This window comes from Notamacropus eugenii, chromosome 4 (assembly GCF_028372415.1).
Source record: "Notamacropus eugenii isolate mMacEug1 chromosome 4, mMacEug1.pri_v2, whole genome shotgun sequence".
NCBI lineage: Eukaryota > Metazoa > Chordata > Mammalia > Diprotodontia > Macropodidae > Notamacropus > Notamacropus eugenii.
This window is the reverse complement of record NC_092875.1, coordinates 352,420,486-352,443,600: the sequence shown is the minus strand read 5'-3', so window position 1 is coordinate 352,443,600 and position 23,115 is coordinate 352,420,486. Positions and strand designations below refer to the sequence as shown.

Here is a 23,115-nt window from a genome sequence, read left to right as displayed (position 1 = left end):
AAGGAAAATGAGGGCTGAGAAAAAAAACGATGGACTTGGCGATTAGATCATTGGTGACCTTGGAGTGAATAGTTTCAGTAAAGTGAGAGAAAGAGAAGGAAGATTGCAGAAGGGTTCAGTTGAGTGGCAAATGAGGGAATGGATGCAAAGAGCACAGATTACAGTCTCTAGAGTTTAATCAGTCAAGCATATAAGAGAATTAGTAAATTAACTTGAAAAGTTACATAAGATCATAACTGTAGAGCTGAAAGGGACCTTAGAAACCTCTTCATTTCATTTAAACCAAGCCCTCATCACTTCATGCCTAAACTATTCTAATTATCTGCTGGTTGGTCTCTGGCTCATTTCTCTATACTCTAGTCTACTCAGCTCAAAACAAAGTCAAGTGCAAGTCATGTCATCATTTCTCCGATAGCATGGTCTTCTTTGGCAATGAAGGACGTACTCAACAAAAAGTCCATTCAGCTATCAAACTGGCCTTCTAAAAGCTCCTCTGACCACATCACTTCTCTTCCCTACCCCATTTAGTCAATGCCAGTAGTTCCTTATTGTTTCTAGAGTCTAATATAAAAATTTTTCTGGCTTATAAAATCTTTACATTTTAGCCCTTTCCTTGTTGTGAAGATAAAATGAAAAAACATTTTAAAAGCCTTTTACATACCTTAAAACATTATATTAAAATGCTAGTTATTATCAAGAATGATAATAACTATTCTTTCTATTCCCAACTTTCTAATTTTCTTATTCTCAATTCTCTCTTCTCTCACATATTCTGCAGTTCAGTGACACTAGCCTCACGCTCCTTGGACATGACATGTCATCTCCCAACTCTAAGAATGTTCATTGACCACATCCCCTTCCATGACTAAAACTCTTTCCCTCTTCATCTCCACCTCTTTGTTTCTCTGGTTTCTTTCAAATCTGTGCTGAAGTCACACCTTGTACAAGAAGCCTGTCTTCAACCCTTTTAATGTTAGTGTCTTCCCTCTGTGGATGACCTCCTCCACTTTATCCTGGCAAACCTTGTTTGTACATAGCTCTTTGAGGGCTAATACTATTGGGTTTTTGTTGTTACTGTTTATTTGTTTGATTTTGGACCTTCCTTTGTATCTTCAGAATTTATTACAGAACCTAAACACTAGCTAACAGGAATAACTTTTTATTCTTCAATTCTTGCCTACCTGTGTGTCAATGTGAAACTGAAAAGACTACAATTTTTAAATAGACATCTAGTTCATCTTGTTAAGACAGCTATGTATCCAGTAAATGAATCACAGGAAGCTCTCACTGTGTGCATATTCACAATTCCTAATTTAAAGTCATAGATTGCCTTGTAATGAAGTGAAGTTTATATTACTGGAGTATTAATGCAGAAGAAAGATGATCATACATCAGAGATGCCATAAGGGGGGGCCTTCCTTCATTGGTCTTTGGGTTGGACTATGGTTTAAATCACCTCTTATGTTTCTTCCCACTCTCCACAAAACTATAATTCTCAAAAAACCAAACCAAACCAAAACAACTCATGTCCCATATTATCCCATGCTTTGTAGCATCAATTCCTGATATATATATATATATATATATATATATATATGTATATGTATGTGTATGTATACTTACATATACTTCAATATTACCCCATCTCATTAATTATGAAACATAAAACAAAAATGGTATAAAGTAAGTGGCATAAAGTACAGCAAGTAGAGAAACTACAAAGAAAAAAATTACTCTGGTTATAGTTTAGTTTTCATCCATTTCCCTATTTGTAGGTATTGATATCTCTTTAGAATACTGGAGATTTTCTCTTGCAAAATCTTACAGTGTTGCTTTTGTCTTTTGCATTATTTTTAATAAATGAAGAATTCTTACTACTACCCCTAGCTCAAGTACTTTATTTCTTATGGCATCTATGGTAACTTGAATGTTAAAGTTAAAACTAGGCTCCTTACCTGGGAGGACAGGCTGGCATTTTACAAGGTATAATCCCTGTAACTGGTCGAGTTCTTGGATTGCAAAATGATGTGTTTACTTGAACCCTCATGTCTCGATAACAGCCTTCTTTTGTGGTCATCTGTCCTGTGAACAAGGAACAAAAGATGATAAGGCTTACATAGGACCAATGGAATATCTGCTGGATTTAATTAACTACATCTTCTATCTCTTGAATATTTTTTGGTATTTGTATGATTGTGATAACCTCCCCCCCTACACTTCAAGTTTTTTATTCTGCCATGTGATTACTGATCAATCAGGACATTGTGGAGATTAAATCTTCTTAATACCCCAATATAATATTTTTTAATTCCAAGATACTCTGTCTAGGGAGTAAGCTTAGACCAGCTTTCCTAAGAAGCTCCAGGCAGTAAGATGCACTTGAGGTATGTTTCAGTTTGAGTTTGAAATTATACTCTAAATAGAGACACAATGGGAAGTGATGGGAAGTGTAAGCCAGAAAGAAAAAAGAAAGAAAAAAAGAAAAGGAACAATGAAAGTGATTTGCTGATTCCAAATGGCAGGAATCTCTAGGAAATGCAAAGTGCCAAACCTCACTCAAGACCTGGCAAGTTTCAAGACTTGTTTCTTCTTATATGTGAATGTAACTTATACATTTAGCTTGCTAGCATTCTTCCAGAGATTGAAAATGAAAAGCCTATTCGAAGCTTCCTTCTTCCTCCTCCAAAGGTGTTTAAGATTTTAGCTGTGGAATTCTCAGTTGAGTGAAAATGAGCCAAACGGCTCCATATATTCAGTTTTGCACAACCAGAAACAAGTCATCCAGGTGGAAATAGGAAATAGTTGTTCCTATCAACTTCTTACCATGGATTGAGACTGAGGGAGTTTGGAAATTGGGGAAGCATGGGGAGCTACAGAAGGAGGTAGGCGGAGGTTTTTAACATGGCATCTGTGAACCTTTTTAAACCTATTTTGATAACAGGAATCTTATAGATTTTATTTTATTTTGTGTGTGATTCTCAGAAGGGATCCATAGGCGTCTGCAGACTGCCAAATGGATATGTGAATATGAAATGAGACAATATTGGTAAAGCTCTCAGCACAATGCTTAGCTTAGTACTAAAATACAGTAGGCACTTAATAGATGTGTTTCCTTCCTCCTTCTATAATACAAAAAGAGTTAAAAACTTTTGGTTTAGAGGAAAGAGTATTGGATTTAAAATCAGAAGACTTAGGAGTGGGAGATAATCCTAACTGGCCCTTTTATGTATCTACGGACAAGTTACTCAATGTCCTCTCTTGGGATCAGTTTCCTAATCTGTAAAATGAAGTGATACTTGTACCATTCACCTTTCATGGTTGTAGTGGGCTTAAGTAAATTTTTTAGAAGTACTCTTAGCCCTTTGTGAGCAGTTGAGTACTTTATAAATGTCAACTTTTATTATGTGCTACTATGGAATTGATAGATGAGACAAACCAATTGGGATAGAAATATGGAATTCGGAGTGCTAGTTTATGTGACCACTCTCCAATTTTCAGTGTTTATCCTATCACAAATTTTAGTTTCTTTCAATTAATTCTAAAAAAAAGATAAATTAATAATACACATCATCTTTTGAAGGAGGATACCAAAGAACAACTCTACTAAAAAATACAACTTATATGTTTGGTATCTTAAAAAAATGAAATGAATTAAGATTAAAAATTTTTTTTTCCTTCTTTAGTCATATAAGGCAATAAAGAGTCCATGCAACTGAATTATTACCCATGCATTTTCCCTCCTCCTCCTCCTCCTCCTCCATATCCCAACCCAAGCCAGAACACAGCTTAAACTGACATTTTGAAATTTACCAACACAGCTGAATTCACATTCTATGACAGATGATGAAAGGTTTGCTGAAAAGGTAGCTGACTAAAAGGATAGTTTCAGGTCTTTTTTTTTTTTTTTAAGACAGCTGGTTGCAGACATGAGGCCTTTTCCCTAACTCCCCCAAAATTTCAAAAACTAAATTTCTATAAGAAGTGAAACTTTTTTCTTCTTAAATGTCTTCACTAAATGTCTCTAAAATATACAGCGGTAGTTCAATTGGAATAGGGCTTTTGTTTTGTCAAGAAAGAAGAAGCAATTCATAGAAAAAGATATATTACACAAAAAACCATGTTTTTATAGTGCCAGGGTAGACACATGCTCTTTCTCTCTGAGGGTCAAAGAAAGGAAGTAATCACAAAAGATGGAGCTGTTTGGGCCAAGGGATCATTCCATTTCCTCTGAATCAGTTGCTTCAAAATTTTGCTCTGATGAAGCAGGAGAGGCTACCATGAAATGATTCTGTATGAAACCCTTTCTTTATTTTTTAGATCAACTTTCTCCCCCTCTCCTCCACCAGTAACTAGTGAATAAAAATTCATTTTTATTTACCAAGTGAAAGTAATTGTATTGCTCTCTGAAATCTATATGTGGCTAATTATTTATTCATTGTTCTAGAGTTTACCATCATTCTCTAATGAACAATGTCTTTTCTAGAGAAATTAAGGATCACGACTTTTTTTCTCCTAGAAACCTTTGGTTTTGGTTTTGACAGGGCCTGTGACTTCATCAGAATAGGGAGCTTCTGGGTAGGAACTTTTTTGACTGACGCAGATTGACTATTTCTCTTCAATGTATGATCTTAGAGAGTGGCCTGGGACAGAGAGGTTAAGGCACTTTTCCAGGGTCACGTAGCTAGTATGAGACAAAGGTGGGCCTACAATTCAAGTCTTCCTGACACCGAGGCCAACTCCCTCTCCACTTTGCCACATATGCTCTCAGCTGCAATGTTCAAAGAATTCCTTGAACACTTTGAGCTCTTTAAAGACTAATTTAAAGGCGGCACAGAAGTACAAGTCAATAAACTAAGAACACCCTTGTTGCTCCATGTGTGGATTACTTGGAATTTTCAAACTGGTTACCGTAAAGGGGAAAAGTTACAATTCTGCAGTTTGAACAATGTTGTTCTATCACAATAATTTAGTATTATCAAGAATAGGTGAAGCAACCAGTTTTTTGTGGGTCAGATCTTCAATCTTTAGACAATTTATATTCCTTGAGAATTATATTTGGTCTTTTTACTTTTTTAGGAGAACCATTTAGTAAAGTGCTGTTGAGTGCCATATGTTGAGTCAAAGTGTGATGACAGAAAACATGGTGGGCAGAAAAAAATATAATTTGAACAAGCAAAAGCAAAAATTTCACGAATGTGACATTACCACTGCTTACTTTTAAAAAAAATGTAAATTAATAATCGTGAAATTCATCAATGAGAGATAGGAAGTCTCATTCTGAATGAGGAATTAGACATATCTTAACCATTCACTAATTCGTTGATTCTGAAAACATTAAGTCAATGCTACATATAAGCCCCTACTGAAATATAGAAATTAACAAATTATGGTTCCTGCCTTCATGGACCTTATAGACTACTAGGAGAGATAAGGCCTGGGGTAAAGAGGGACTTTCCAATAGCAACAGCACTCATATCCTCTAACCAAAAGACATTATACTTGTGTAACTTCAGCCCAATTTATTAGAAAGATCTCAAGATCACATTTATCTTTTCAAGCATGTGTAGTCAATGGATATAGTAAAAAGGGTTGTGTTATTCAACTGTCTGGAAGGGTTAAGGGGACTTAGAATCCTTAGAGCTTGGAGAGAGCTTACACATAATCTAATATATTCTCCTTTCTACAAACTTGGTTGTTTTTTTTTAACTTTATTTATAGGTAAGGAAACAGACCTAGAGATGTCTCTCCAAAAAAGTTCATATCTAATTATTTACTAAGTGATTTCATAAATACTTGTTTATCAGTGGACAACTTATTAGGAAGAAATATTGTCTTATATTTTCTAAGTATTTATGTGCTGTTAGTTAAATCATACTTTCACTACAAATATAATTGGCTTAGGTTAGTATTATGTTCTTCAATTACAGTTGGGACAACAGAGGCACAACTCAGTCACAATATACAGAAAATAAATGCCTGAAATGGGACTTGAGTTAACATTTTCTGTTTGGTGATAAGAAATAAAGATGTGGCTATAAATACAAAAATGGAACAAATGAGTTGTGGTAGACCTCTTCTACAACCATGCTTAGCTCTTGTCTTTGGCATGGTAATTGCTTTGACTCAATTTAAAACAAGAACAGATTCTGTAAAATTCAGTCTTGGGAAAATACTGAAATGCTGGCTAATATCCATAGTGAGGAGAGCAAATAACAACGTCATCTGCTTATACTTCAATTACAAAATCCAATTTTTTGATAGTTTAAACAGTATGTCTTCATTAAAGGCATTACCATATTAAAATTTGGCTGAGCCTTGCCTTCCGTGAAGAAATCCAAAACTTGTGAACTTTGAAAATACCTATTAAATCAAAACATAGTTTTCTTTATTAGTGGCCACTGATAACCTATAATAAAGGTACAACTTCTTAGCTAAAATAAAAAGGAATTACTTCTAGGAATTGAAAAATAAGCAGAATAATAACTAATTTGACAATTGTTCTTTCCTGTTAGAGATTGGCTTGAGCCCAGGCTTTACCCATGGCAAACACTTGTTAGATTACCTACATATCATGAAAAATATTGTGCTGTTTCCAAAATCTTAGTTTGGGTAAAATTGAGGAGTGTTTCACTTCTTAAGTTCGAAGCCTATTTCTAGGACCGTGCAGTGATAGAATATTTGATTAAACATATGATCACATACCAGTGATACAGAGGACTCAAGCTAGACTTTTTGATTTGCTTATCTAGATTACTAAAACTTTCACCTCCGATGATTACTAGCTTTGTGACTTTAGGCAAATCAGTCAAAAGTCAGTCAACAAGTTATATTAACCATGATAATGTGCTAGGCATCATTATATTTCTAGGGGTACAAAAAAAGGCAAAAACCATCCCTGCCCTCAGACAGTATACATCCTGATGAGAAGCATAACATGTGTATAACCAGGTATATTCAAGCCATAAACAGAGGAGATAGAAGAAAATCTTAGAAGAGAATGAACTACTAGCAGCTGGAGAAATACAGAAAGGCCTCCTGTAGAAGGTGGAATATGAGCTGAGACTGGAGGGAAACCAGGTAAACTCTGAGACAGAAGTATGGAAGAAGAGTATTCTAGGCATAGGGGATAACCAGTACAGAGACTTGGAGATGGAACATGCGGTCACGTGCAAACAACAGCAAACAGGATGGCTGGGGTAGAGAATGTATGGAGAGGAGCACATCTATAGAAGGAGCTGGAGAAGGAAATGGCAAACCACTCCAGTATCTTTGCCAGGAAAGCCCCAAATGGGGTAACAAAGAGTCATGACCTGAAATGACCCAACAACAGCAAAGGCAAAGTTTAGGAAGGCTGGGAGAGCAAGAAGGGGCCAGGATAAGAGTTTTAAATGTCAAAGACAGCCTTAATGAATGTCAATTTCTTCATCTATAAAATGAAATGTTGGGTTCTACAGGTTTTGATGACCCTTGGAAAGGAAAGTGGAACTTCAGAATCTGGAGAAAGCTAGATGTTGCTGAGCAGCCGTAGCAATATTTGGCACAAAAAGTACGCAAAACTCACAATTATAAAGTATACCCAATTGAAATAAAGCCATCAGGAGCCTATCAGTACACAGTGTCTAAGTATTTACTATGTTCAAGGATACATACTAGGTATTAGGTACCCAATGAGGTCTAAGGCATTATCCCTAAAATCAAGAGGCTTATCACCTACTGATGAGATAGAATGGATATATACAGAGATTTAAAAGAAATAAAACCAAACCAAACAAACAACAAAGTAACATATGTGAAGAGGCAAATGATTATGTGGTACCGAGGGAAAGAAGGTGAAAACCCTTTCTTGGCTCTGCTAAGGGCTGGCATCCTTCAGAAATCGCCCAGAGAATGCTTATTTCAGGTAACAATCCCTGTATCTCTCTCCAACATTGCAAGAGGGGGTTATACTATTACTATTGTTATTATTTAGAATAATATGATAATATTCATACAGTTGGAATTTATACAGTGATTGAAGGTTTGCAAAGTTATTTTATCCACACCTTAGAGGTAGGTGGTCTTATTATCCCCATTTTACAGACAAGGAAATGGAAACTGAGAAAGTTTAAGTGACTTACCTAGGGTCTCACAGTTAATAAGTGCCTGAAGGCAATTTTGAACTGGGGACTTCCTGAATTCAGAGCCAACACTGTACTACTTAGATATCTTGTCTGTCTCAGTGTCTGTCACTTTGTCTACTTCTCTCATACACACACACACACACACACACACACACACACACACACACACACACACACACACATATCTGCTATACTTCACCAATCTGAGAAACCCTGAGGGTCATTTCTTACAAGCCAGATTATTTTTTCCTTCTGAGTAGGTTAACTAGGTCATCTTTTGCTTTATTTCTTACTGAGTCTTAAAGCACTGAATGGTGCTGCCTCAGACAAACTGAGAACTGGGCAAGAACTTGGCCTTTGCAGGAGTCAGGAGGATCTGAATTCAAATATCACCTCAGACCCTTGACACTCACTTGTGACCTTGGGCAAGTCACTTAACCCCAATTGCCTCATCCTGGGTCATCTCCAGTCATCCTGATGAATTCTGGTCACTGGATTCAGATGGCTCTGGAGGAGAAGTGAGGCTGGTGACCTGCACAGCCCTCCCTCACTCAAAACAAAGTCAAGTGCAAGTCATATCATTATTCTCTGATGGAATGGTCTTCTTTGGCAATGAAGGACGAACACACAATTATTCTATGCTGGATATTCTCAGACATAAACACAAAGATTTTGGGTCTCCTACTAGTATACATGGTTACCAGTGATGAAGAAGAGTGCTTCACCCTCCCCAGTCTAGAGGCTGGACCACAGTGGGAATGTTGTGCCTTCCCTATGTCTTCTTTATCTTGGGATCTAAGGGAGATTATGTGCAAATGTAGCAATGACTTGGTTTCATCTGCTCCCTCTGGGCTAAGTAATGATGGAAGTTGTTAAGCAGGTTTTAGTCTTATAGAAACTATCTGAATTGAGTAAATGAACTAGATCTGTTTGGCGAAGGGTATGCCAGGAGTAAAGGGGAGTAGTGACTGAGTATATATGCTTGGCTTGATTTTGAGTGGCAGTTCCATGACAATTAAGCTATAAAGGATCTTAGGTTGGTGGAAAGTAGAGAACACCTTTCAGGTGAAAATAGTATAAACAAAAGTGCTAAAAATGGAATGCTTCACCTTCCTATCCCATTGAGCCAGATACTCAGGCACCATACTATCTGGAAGCTACTGCTGCTGTTATACTTCTTCCTACTTGAACCAGCACCTTCTCCACTGGACTTCTGTATGTAGAATTCATTTGTTAGTCCTTAAGTGAGGGAATTAATTCATCTTTATTATTTCCACAATTGGGTCCAACATCTTACAAAGTGATATAGCTCACATACATAACTAGCCCCAGACTCCATGTAAGACTTGACAGCACAGTCACAACCTCATTCCATCCATCCATTCATTTATCCATCTCTCATCTTTCCATCTGCCTGCTGCCACGTCATCTTGCTCCCTGCCCTTTTATTCCTGCAATTTCCATCTCTTGTTCCAGGTACAGTAATCAAATCAATAGTACCATTAGCTTAGAGGGTAACAGGAAAAGGACATTCAAGAATGGCTTCAAGGTTTTGAACTTGGCACAGATTATGGTAAAATTAACATTACAGGTTTGCAGAAAGATCAATGAATGAATATTTATTAAGGGACTATTATGTTCCAGCCATCATAATAGTCTCTGAGAATATAAAGAAAGATAATGCAACAATCCTAGATATCTAGGCAAACATTCTATTGAGAGAGAAAACATGCTCATATAAGTATATCCAAAGAAAAAGAACATAACAGAACAAGGTAATTAAGGGGAGAGGGCCCTGTTGAAAAGTTTCATGTAGAAGGTCTTACTTGAGCTATATCTTGAATGAAGTAAGGTTATTTGTGAGATGAGGGTAAGGAAGAAGTATATTCCAGATTGTTGGGGGTGGAAGCTCAATTCCATGTGGACAGTCTCCGGCGGGTAAAGGTGGGAACTTCTAAATCTTAGAGTTCTCATGAGGCCCCCCATGAAACACCAGGGAATCGAGGAATGAGACCGAGCTATCTCGTGTATTTCTGCCTCTTCCCGTGAGAAACGTGATGGGAGGAGCATCCCCGCCCTCGAGACTGTCCCGGATCTGGGCACACCTATTGTTATCTAACAGGCACGGTATTCAGGTGCAAACTACACGGCCAGAGAGCTTAATTAGGGTCAGGAAAGCCTGAAGGCGCTCTTAGCGCGGAGGGGCCCTGACAGGACAGAAGGCTCCGTTTTTCCTCTCTTCGCTCTCCCCTCCCCCTCTCTCCCCACTTACACTTCTACTTCCAATCTCTTACCGTAAGATCTTTGCCTCCTTGGGAGATTTCTCTCTCCCTCCTAAGGAAGAGCTCCCCCTGCACATGTAACCAGGACCCTGAATAAAGCCTAACCCTTGTTCGACTCCAGAAAGTCTCTTCTCTCATACGTTTATCCGGTTTGGCCAACCGAAGACCTGGGACAGGTAAGGTAAGACTCGGGTAGCCCTCAGGCCTCTAGGCCTGGCACCAGATATGTGGGACAGCTAGTGCAAAGATGTGGAGAAACAAGATGGAGTGCCATGTGAGGGGAATAGAGGGGACAGTTTGACTAGATCATGGATTGTGAGAAGGGGAGTAATATCTAAGGAGGGTAGAAAGATAGGCTGGGGTTCTGTTGGGAAGTGCTTCAAAAGCGAAGCATAATTTATGGTAGAGGCAACAGGGAGGCACTGGTATTTATTGAACAGAGGAGTAACCTTATCAGATTCACATTTAAGGACAACCAATGTAGAGCTGATAGAAAATACAGAATAATAAGCTGTATGTTGTAAGCTGCCCAATGTTAAGAAGGTACAAAATCACAGGCTTACTGGTAGAAAGGAATAGGGAAGAAAGAATTAGTTATTCATTGGTTGAATACTGCTATGGGCAAAAACCCAAGGCCATGTGCCCCACTTGATTATTATGTGTTCCTAAAAATTTTATATCAAAAATTAGTTGTAAACTATAGTATGGGATACCTTGATGTAGGTGGAAGGAGTTTAAAGGATATAAAACATCCTTCCATGTCTTCCTAGATTTTAGTCCAGTCAAGCGCTACATAACTTTCTCCTGTGGTATTGCTAAGGCACGTGGGCAATAAAGTTTGCTATGACACCTAACTGGAATTTTGAATATCCACATGACTCTCAAAATTGAGTGTCTCAAAATTGCCATCACTTGAGGGGAGAGGTTCCTCAAACCTGTTAAGAGATAAGTACCAAAGGTTGCAAGAGAAATAGAATCTTTGGTGCAGGTGGGTTAATTAGATTTGGAAAGGAGGAATAGTCTTCCTCCGAGAGGAAGAATAAGAGAGAGAAAACCTAAATATAAGATGTTTGGAGGTGGTGAGGGAGATGCACAAATGTTTTGTGGGGAGAAGATAAGGAGACTTGTACTGCAATGCCTTAATATTTTAAGTAGAGGATGTATTTGTAGAAATGTTGGCTGGTGTAGCAAAACATATGGAGTCCATTATACCTGTACTCCATAATCTGCTCTGGCTTCCTATTTGCTTCCGAGTGTGGTTTAAAGTGTTGACTTTAATCTATAAAGACCTGTATGGTTTGGGACCCAGTTAACTTAGAGAGTACTTTTCTCCTTACTCAAAATTGCTGTGATTAAAATCAGCTGGTGAATTTTGCTAATAGTCCCCAGACTTGGATTCTAGAGAATCATAGATGGGATGCTTTCCAGGGAACTTCCTGATCTCCAGTTTCCTCATGTGTTTAGTAAGGTTGTTAGCTGACCTTACACGCATCATACAAGTTCTGTCTTTGGGTCTGACAATTCCCACTAGGGAGTCTTCTAGGTTTTAATTTAATAGGAATTTGAATTTGTAAGTTTAGTTCAATTAATATTTTTCACATGGAATAAGACTGCCTAGGGCAACAAATTCATTTGAGTGAAAGCTAATAAAGCAAATACAATTTATATCAAATTATTTCATAATTTAAAAAATAGAATGAAATAACTATTTGCACATAAATTTTCATTGAAAGATCTTAAACATTTACCATTTATCAAGGTTTTTCATGTTGTTGATGAGAACCTGAAAGTTCCAACTCCCAGTTCTTTGCTTTAACCATTGCTGTGTAATTCCTACGTATGTAGCAAAATAAATCGAGTTTGAAGGGGTTTGCTTGGTGGGGGCAGGGTAAGAGAGAGAAGGCACTCATCTGGAGAAAGAGGGCAGCAGAGTTGGTGTTTTCTCAGAGGCTTTACTTCCAAAGTCTCAGCCTACTTTGGAATGGGCATGTAGACTTACTAATGTCATCTATTGGAGTCAAATATTGGAATCTCTTCCTGAAGCAAATAATGATTTACCAGTCAGATCACTCCAAATACTTCCCACAATGCTGGAGACAAAAGTAGAGAGGCGAACAAAGCATACTCATGCTCTGGGGGATGTCTTATTGCTACTCTGCCTCTTTTGAAGTAGGTACAGACTTCTTTGGAATACGATATGGGTATGGACACAGAACACCAGAGTCAAAGGGGTATAACTACTTGGGTTCCTTCATTTTACAGATAAGATATATAATAATGCAAACATGTGCTACATGTGGAGTAGTACACATTTTGATCAAAGATCCATGGTGAAGGATACACAAAGTAAAAGAATACACCCAAAACAAAAGGATACACATAAAACAAGAAATACACAAAAATACACATAGTTTGAACTGATCATAAAAGAGGCATATATTATGTCAGGAAACAATCTTTCCCCATGTCTCCCTTAAGCCCCACCCCCAATTTTTTTTAGAAATTTCATAATGAATTATTATCATAGGATCACTGCTTTTGACTATGGACTTGAAGTCTAGAAGCCCTAAGTTTGAATTCTACTTCAGAGACTGTGTAACCCTGAACAAGTCACTTCTCCTTTATTTGCCTCTGTCTGTAAAATAGGGATAATAGTATCATCTACGTTCCTGGGTTGTTGTGGGGATCAAGTGAGATAATATTTGTGAAGTGCTTTGCTAATCTTAAAATGAAATTATTGTTATTATGATAAATACATGTGTAAGTATTATAATAAATGTCGCTATTATTATCGTAAAAGTAAATCAGACTATTGGAAGAACCCTAATCTAGACACCAGGAAACCTGAGTTCTGTCCTAGCTCTTCCACTAGCTCTTTGTGACAATTTGGTGATTCATTTGGTAACCTTTCTTGATTAAAATTTCCTACGTAGGATTTCAATTCCTACATATATAGCGTTAAAAGGAAACCACTGAAACATACTTATCAAAATATTTTAAAAAACAATTTTATACATTGCAAGTTAAGAATTCCAGTGTTAAAGGTTCAATTCAATTCAACAAATTTTTATTAAATATCTATGTAAAACTCTGAAAGGCAATATGGTATGAAAGCAAGACCTGGCTTGGGACACATTCTGGATTGCTAAGCGATCCTAAGGAAGACATTTAAACTCTCAGGGCCACAGATACTTGTTGGTATCAACAGAACAGTCTGGCCCCAGAACAGTTGTTGATCTGCATTTCTCTCTAGGAACAAAATCACCTATCTGGGCAGAATCAAAGAAACAAAGAAATAGCATAAACTCTACAACTAGAAGAGTTCCCAAGGTGCCTACTTGGTGTCTGTTTCATGCTTCATCTCAACAATCTCAGTTATCAAGTTTCTAAGGCATATACATATATATACGTACACACATGTGTGTATTATATATGTACACACATACATATACACATGTATACATACGTATATGTTTGTACGTGGGTGTTTGTGTGTGTATATGTATATATATTTATATATATGGATAAATAGATAGATTATTTAGATAGATTATTTAGCACTTATATGCCAGTCATTGTGCTAAATGTTATGAATGGGAATACAACCAAGAGAGTATGGTTTCTACGGATAAAGAGCTTACATTCTACTAGAGGAAGCAAACACGATAAAAGCTAGAAGGAGAATGGAGAGGGTGTGGGGGAAAAGTACTTGTGAGGGCAAATCTACTAGAGAAGAGATGGAAAAATCTGGAGATATGGGAATGAACCAGGGAGAGAAATGAGTATGGATGACTTTGGCAATAAGTTGACAAGTTAGAAAAGGGAAGAGTCAGAAGCTATTACAAAAAGTAATAGCTGAAAGTGATGAAAAGAGGAAGACTAGAAAATTCAAATAGAAGAATATAAAAATCCAGAAGACCTAAGATGAGTCTTCCTGACTGCAGGACCAGCACCTCTATTTACTGGGCCACCTAGTTGCCCTATACCTGTCAACATTATCTGCTAATGTGTTATTTGTGAAATACACACACACACACACACACACACACACAGAGCACTATAACAAAAACCATTTAGAATATTTGGGTTAAGCAGTCAATATATCACCCCTCATTGTTTCATTGCATTGGAACATAAAACATTTAGATGCTTCCCATCTCTAAGATTTTATCTACTCCATTTTCTTCTGTCTTTAAAGACTGTCACAGAAAAGTTTTAATCTCTTGTGTCAATACATCCTAGTGACTTAACCATTACTTTTGGAAACTTATTTCTATTAATCCAAACTACTCCTGTTATAACTTAAATTAAAGCCTTTGCTTCTCAGCAGAGATGAGAGGTAGAAAAGCCACTCCTCTGTAGACAGTCACTCTTCATATACTGGAGAACAACTATTTGTGTCACTTTCCATTCTGTGCCTTCCAAGTGATATGAAAACAGAATGCAAGTAGCTAGTCTCTAAACTGTGATGATTTAATTTAAGAGGGCTACTCATTTCTGATCTTACCTGTATTTACACTGCATGCTTATTATATTTTAGAGAAATAAAGAGTCATCGTCACATGGACATGATATTAGTATAAACAAAATTGAATGAAAGCTATAAAGAGATCGATTTTATCCCTGAACAAATTTAAAACAAGCTCCAAAAGCTACAATAATTGCACTTAGAGAACTTAGACATAGAAAGGACACTATATCTTCAACTATTCTAATTTAGTCATTTTATAGATAAGAAAACTTATCTATAAGTTATTTATAACTGACCTGAGATGTGTGACTTGCCTAAAGTCATGCATATGGTAAATCACATAGTTGGAACTTGTGTCCAGGTCCTGTAACACCAAAGTCAGTGTCATTTCCATTATATCATCTTGTTTCCTCTAGAAGTCTTTTAATAAAGCACATTTATGAAAATCACCTTGGTGAAGTGGATAAGGGAACCTGGTTTGAAACCAGGAGAACTTGGGTTTCATTCCTGATTCTGAATCACTTTGGCTATGTGACTCCAGGCAAGTGACATCTCACAGCCCTAGACAACCTTCTCACAATGTAAGTAGCAGATTTGTATTGTTAGAAGGAATTCCCTATGACAATGAAATCACAGCTCCAGTCACCATTACATATTTGTATAGCTTTTACAAGGTTCCTCCTTTATAACAACCCTCTGAGGTTGGCAGTAAAAGCATTTTTATAGAATCTGAGCTCCCTGAGGGAAAGGCTACTTATTTATTTTTTTTCTGTATCCTCAAGACAGCACAATGCCAAGCAAATAGTAATTGCTTAACAAATGTTTGTTGATTGATCCTCATTTTAGAGGTGTGATAATGAGGCTCCAAGGGGTTAAGCAACTTGCCCTTTGCTCATGGTTGTAGCATATTAAGTACCAATAAATAGTTATTAGGCACCTACCGTGTACTAAGGATACAAAGATAGTAAATGACACAATCCTCACTCACAAGGAGCTTACATTCTAATAAAGAAGACAAAACAAAACATGTATACGTGAATACACACAAATATAACTGTGTATATATATATATAACATATAACATATATATGTATATGACATAAGTATGTGTGTATGAATATACACAAAATAACTAAAAGGAGAATAAATCATTACAAAGTAGTTAAGTGCCTGATTGACTGAGAGGGCTATTGACTTTACTAACAGTAGAGGGGATACTTAAGGGTGTTATACTAGAAAGTGTTGCTTGAGCTATGTCCAAAGAAGACAGGAATTCTATGAGGTGAACGTTAGGAGGGAGCATGGGGGTATGGGGGATCACCAGTGCAAAGGCAGAAGGATAGGAGATGGGGAACTGTGGGTGATTAACAAAGAGGTCAAAGCTGAGAATGAATCCAGGTCTCCCTACTACATGTCAAATGAGCCATGTTTTACAATAAGCTGTTTCTCCTCATTAATTGACATCTCCAGAACCACCAATAACAACCTTAGTAAGTTTAACACTTCATAATATTTGAGACACTTGTTGTATTTTTTTTTGTTTAAAGAGTGCTTGGACTTTCCTCAGCGTTGGGTAACTGGGAAAGATATTTGTTTTTCAAATCGTCTATTACTGAAGCTTTTCTTTCTAGGCTACAAAAGACCTCAAGCTATTTCCCAGAAATCCATTCTGTTCTGGGATTAACCCTATTAACCTTACAGAGAACTCTGCCAACTCTTGACTGTAGATCTCCAAACTAGTCAAGGTTCATTATACAGATCAATAAACCCCCATCCTTACTGAGCCCAGAGATCTCAGCAGTCATGTTATATCATTTGCAAAGATATGGAGGACTCTGAAGCATTCTTCAGAAGATGTTAGATGAGTTATGGGGTCAAATCAGGTTCTGAGAGGCAGAATTGTTCACAATTTCTCCAGCCAAACTTATATATCTAATAGTAGATTCAAAAAGAGATTTAGATGTTCCTTCCTCTGGCCAGTGGTCAAGTTCATCAATAAGGTTACTGAATGAGAATAAATTCATACAAATGCAAATTCAGATAGCAGTCTGTCCAAAGCCATTTTTTGGCCAAGGTCTATTTTAAGGTCAGATTCAGGGAGCATTGCCTATTACAATCAATTGCATTTGACACAATGTATTCTCCTTTGTTATTGAACTGAACACATTTGGATGAATTGAGGACAATTTACCTGGGTCCTGGCATCTTTTGAAAGCACTATTTCCATCCCACTTATAATTTCATTTTTGCTCTGAAGGCAAAATAATAAAGTGTCCTCAGAGGTATTGGAATCATGCTGCAGAAAACTGGCAGATGGTCTTAGAAAGATCCACATTAGTAGATAGGAGAGGGAATGAATCTAAAGGGAACTTGAAACATAAAGTAAAAATGCAAATAGAGAACAGAAACTGAGGAGAAATGCAAAGATGAATTGTTCCCATAAAGATTTGTGTGCTTAATGAGAAATGTCTTTGGAAACCAGATATCTCTTTTAAGGAAACAAATACTATCCTAAAATATTTTTGGGATCAGTTTCAAATAGAAGATTTTGACACTACAATTAGAAGAAAGAAATTAACCTTATAGGCACTCAATACAATTCAACTTAAATTGCATAACCATTGTGTGTAGAACACTGGGTAAGGTACTGTGGACATGAATTTAGTTAAGACAATTTTCCTCACTCATGGTGCTTATAGCCTAAAGGGGAGTTAAGATAGCAGTAGAGGTAACATACAAAATAGAACTTGATAAACATGCCACACAAGATGTTTAATACTGATGTGACTTTAGAGGAATCACTATACCTCTTTGCACCTTAGTTTGCTCATCTGTAAAATGGTGAGTGTGTGTGTGTGTGTAAAACAAATGGAGAAGAATAGTAGGTGATGACTAACTAGAAAGTGGGAATTGAAATAGATTATGGAGGGTCTTGAATTATAAGCAAAGAGATTTGAACTTTCTCAGAAAGTCATAAGAATCCACTGAAAATGTTTTATCAGAAAAGTGACACAATAAGGTTTACACATTAATGAAAAGATTATCGTGGAAGTAGCATGAAAGATTGGTTGGAGAAGGGGTAAAATGCAAGCAGGAAGACTTGCAGGATATTATTTCAATAGTCCATGTAAGCAATATAATGACAGCCTTTATTAAATTTTTGTTACTTTGGTCAATTAATTTATAGATCTAAAACCTATGGTCCTATGTAGAAGCATAGATTTGAGAATAATCTTTAGAGGGTTGGAAGTTGAAGCCATAGGATCAAGAAATTGCTGAGGAAGAGGGAAGACAGGAGAAAGAGAGAGAGAGAGAGAGAGAGAGAGAGAGAGAGAGAGAGAAGAAGGGAGGAGAGGAGAGGAGAGGAGAGGAGAGAAGAGAAGAGAAGAGAAGAGAAGAGAAGAGAAGAGAAGAGAAGAGAAGAGAAGAGAAGAGAAGAGAAATGAAGAAGGAGGAAGAGGAGGAAAAGGAAGAGGAGGAAGAGGAGAAGAAGGAGGAAGAGGAGAAGATCATCAAAGATAAAACCTTTCCGGAAAGAACAATTTAAGAGAAATGATATGGAGAACCAGAAAAGGAGATGGAAAAAGAATGTTTAGGAAATTCACAGGAGAACTAAGATAGCATGGTGTCTCTGAAGCCAAGGGAGAAGATAATATCCAGAAGGGAGGCTAAATCAGCTGCATCCTATACAGCTGAGAGGTCCAGGATGATTAGGAACAAAACAAAGTCCTTGGATATGGTGATTAGGAGACCTCTGGCTATTTGATAGAGCAGTTTCATAGAGTGGTAGGCAAGTCAAACTGCAAAGGACTGAGGAGAGAGTGAGTCATGAGAAAGTGAAGGCAATGGGAAGAGACCACTTTTTTCCAAAACTTTTGGAAGCTGAGTGGAAGAAAGATGAGGTAGAAAGACTAAAGGAAGACTCTTGTTTTATTTAAACAAGATTGGGAGAATATTTATCAGCAGAAATGAAAGAACCAGTGGAGATAGAGAAGTTAAGAATGCACTTGAAATACAGAAAAATTGCTAGAATGAGGACTCCTGGAAGAAATGGAATCAAAAACGGAAAATGAGAGGCTAACGTTAGTGAGGAATAGGTTTACCTCTGTTATTGAAAGAAATGACCTCTAAATAAGCTGAGAAAATTTGAAGAATGGAGAGGAGAAATTGAAGGACATTCTGTTAGATAATCTTAATCTCTTCAAAGTAGGAGGCCAAGTCATCTGATGTTAAGTGTTGGGTGTGAAAGGTTTAGAACTTTTGTGATGGGGAATAAGATAAATATTACTCTCAAACTTTAAGCAGTTACCATTTTACAATTCTATCTATAGACTAGCCATAGTTGCTGCCACAAACATTTATCATTCATTTAAAGAATGCCAAAATGGTCATGTAAGCAAATCTTTCCTTGGAAATAGAGATTAATGCACGCGTACTATGTGAAGTCTCGTGAGATAATGTGTATAATTTCTATTCTATATGTGCAGTGACAATACAATAGAGAATGACTTTATACCAGAAAATATCAGAGAATCCTTAATGCAGAATAAAAAGCATAATTAGAGAAAGTTGAAACAGAGTGTGTTACCTGGAGTCATGTTCCATTACAAGACTTTGCAAGGTTATGTGTGAATGGCAGTTTTCGTGGATAAAGCCTCTTTTTACAAGGACAGATTTGTGTGCCATAGTCATAAAGGTAATGATGATTTGCTATTTATGCAGAACCAGTGCTATGCTGGTTGCTGTGGGAATGCACAGAAGGAGAAAACTCGGTGTTCAATTAACTTGCTCAATGGTTGGCTTTTTTGAGGAATAGATAACTGCATGGCTTTAACTGACTATAAATAACAAGGAAAGAATGAACCATCCAGCCTCCCCCCCACTTTTTTTCTGGTCTTATCCAGTTATTAAAACATTAAGGATGCAAAGATATTTTTGACCCTATCAGTAGGATGTGGAGAATGATTCAGTGTTATTGAACCAACCATTACCTGCTACCTAAGCATGACCATGGCAACGTAGAACCTGCACCGCCCTTGTTTTGGAATGTGGGCTCGACCCAGGCTAATGCCCCTCAGGAAGGGAATTCTGGATGAGTTCAGCATATACATTGTCCCATTGGAAACTATAGGACCCCTCCTGATAGCTTTACTTTCCAAGAGACTCAGGGGAGCTGCAGATAAGAACAGGAGTGAGGTTTTTATTTTGCTTTAGGCGAGTGAGGATTCTCTATCCCTCCCTTCCATATAGAGTCCTTTCTTCTTCCTCCTTTCCCCTTTCTACTTCCATGATTCCCCTTACCTTTCCTTCTCTCCTGCAGATAACTTTCTAATACCATGTGAGATGACATAGTAATACTGAAGTATCAATGAATCATGAATATTCAATAAAAGTACAACAGCAGAGAACTAAAAATGGAGATTGAAGTTATAACACTTGTCTTGAATAGTGCAATATCATCCCATATAGGATTTAGTACTTTAACTTACAGCCACTAGAACTACTTAGTCCTACTGGTGACACTTAAGGCTAAGGAGGTTACTGGTCTCTGCATATTATACAAAAGAATACATGAGGAAACTAAGTAAACTGAAGAAATAATATTTTATGGATTGATGAATGTTAAAAAAAAATGCCTAGATATCAACCTGGAGGGAAGTTTCTATAAGAATGTCACAGGGTTCTGTTGATAGATCCTACTCTTTTGGAGGCCTTGATCAATTGGTCTGGATGAAGACACAGAAAGTCATGGTTTTCAAATCTGAAGATGGGACATAATGAAAGAGTAGTTAAATAAATGTCAAAATTAATCAAATTATATGAACATGTTAGAGTAATGGACTAAATGCCCTATCAATCAATAAATTGGGGGAAATTTGCTGTAGCAGTTCATGTGAAAAAGAGCTGGAGGGTTTTAGTTGATCAGAATTATGAGTCAGTGATGAATATGGCTGCTAAAAAAAGTCACATAATCTTAGGTTGAATTAATAGGTATAGCATTTAGACAACAGAAAGAAATAAATCCATTTTTCCCTATGCTGGTCATTCCACGCATGGAACATTCAGTTCCTCTTGCCATGTTTTAAGAAGCTCATTAGGAAGTTAGATTGTGTCTGTGAGGATGGCAAAGGGAATGGATACCATCTCACGCAAGGCACAGTGAAAGAATGGAACTGTTAGGCTAGGCGTTCCTAAGGTAAAGAGGATGTATATAAGTGAGCTCTCATATATGGAAAAGGGGCTGATTATTCTGTATAGCTCTGAAAGACAATACTAGGACCAATGAGTGAGAGTTTATAGGTAAACAGATTTCTGTTCAATATAAGGAAGACTTTTCTAACAATGAGATCTGTTCAACAATGAAATGAGGTTCCTTCAGAAGTCCTAAGTTCCTTGTCATTGGAAATGTTGCAGTAAAGACTACAAGACTTTTCTGTGGTGTTACGTAATTGATACCTGCATTGGGTGAGTGGCTGATGCAATGACTGTAAAGCTCCTTCATACTTCTTTGATCCTATATGAGAAATGAAATTATATAATATAGCAAAGGATGAAAATTTCTCTTAATGTGATAAAATGAGATGTGTGTAAAGGGTTTTTTTTATGAAACAGTGCTATATACATGGTTATTATTATGTAGGGTTTTATTAATAATAATTTCTATAGAACTTTAAGGTTTTCAAAGTGCTGTATCTAAATTATCTCATTTGATTTCCATAACAGCCCTGTAAGGTAGGTACTATGGTATAGTATTATTATTTTTAGAAAAGAAGAAACAGAGTGAAGCTAAGTTTAACTTCCCTGAAGGTAAAATTAGAACTGAGTTATTTTTAATACTAACACTTGCAGCTTTAGCACATGCTCCATTCCATCTGGGATATAAAGTGGTTAAAAATAATTGCGTGTTTGGATATAGAAGTCCTCTCAGAATATGCAATCTATAACCTCAGTTTTAATGAGATAAATCTGGAGATATATCTTTCAAATATAAGGAAAGGGCTGATTAAGAAGGGGCAAGGATACTAAAGATGTTCCTGCCCTTCCCTTCCCCAAACCTTAGGGAAAAGCTTTGGCTAACCACTATAGCCAAGTTCAAAATCCTGAGATAGTGTTGTACAGACAAATATATTCCAATTTGAAAATCAGACAAATTGTAGCTTAAGAAAAGGATCTGGTGCTCTGGTCAGCTTTAAGATTTGTGTGACATTCTTTAAATGGAGATTACAAGAGTATTTTAATTTAAAGGACAGTCATCATACTAGTGCAACCTATTGAGGAATTTTAAAACAAAACTGAAACTCCAGATTTTAATAAGTATTTCTACTTGGAATAGAAGCCCAGCAATATAAGAGATTATTTAAGTTTTTTAAGATAAAATGAACCAATTGAAATTTTTAAGCAAATCTTTTCTTAATTGTAATATTTTATATGCATATATACGTGTATGTACTTATTACATATATGTATATACATATACATACATAAAGAAATATTAATTGCCATAAGAGAAAAAAAGAATCTGGCAGAAGAAGTTATTTTTCCATGTTAAGAATGTTTTCGCTTTATAACAAGAACCTCACTCCTCCCTTCTGACATACATGCCTATGTATAATAATAATCTGGCAGACAGGAATGTATTTGACTTGTGTGAAACAAAGATGACAGGCAATAGATGACAGACAATAGATCTAACTTACACATTGGATTTCATGAGACCACAAATGGCCAACTAGGAGGCTAAAAACTAACTGGGACGAATGAGCTAATGGTTTAGAATGTTTGGAAAAAGCCAAGGTAGACTCATCATTTCTGATATCTGGTGGATCAATCCTTTATTTTAAAAATCAAAGTATATCTTTTGTTTTTATATCACTTTCCTTTCAAGATATATCAAAAAAGAAAACAGAGAAAGATATAGCAATAGGGTAGGAGGTAAGCGTAGGGGTTGGTAGGAGAAGCAGTTCAACAAAACTAACCATTATATCAACCAGATTTGACAGTATACATTTTTCTATACTTTTAACAGTCCTCTCTCTTTCTGGGGGTTATAAAATTTTTCCTCCCTGTTTTGGGACTATCCTTGATCTTTGTAATACAGTGTTGTTTCCCTTGTTATTCTTTCAGTTTACTTTGTCATATTTATTGTGTAAAGAGTTTTCCTGACTCTGCTTACTTCACTTTGTATTGGTTCATAGGAGCCTTCCCAAACTTTTCTACAACCTCACATTCACTGTTTCTGACA

General features: G+C 36.7%; 1 protein-coding gene across 3 annotated transcripts in view; it reads right to left on the bottom strand.

Moving 5' to 3' along the window:
* The window catches only part of ADAMTS16 (ADAM metallopeptidase with thrombospondin type 1 motif 16), a 252,081-nt gene that overhangs the window by 69,389 nt on the left and 159,577 nt on the right, over positions 1 to 23,115 (bottom strand). For all 3 annotated transcript variants that reach the window (XM_072605378.1, XM_072605380.1, XM_072605379.1), the window contains one exon: positions 1,956 to 2,082. In XM_072605378.1, coding sequence (XP_072461479.1) covers positions 1,956 to 2,082 — 127 coding nt within the window. The remainder of the gene's footprint in view (positions 1 to 1,955; positions 2,083 to 23,115) is intronic.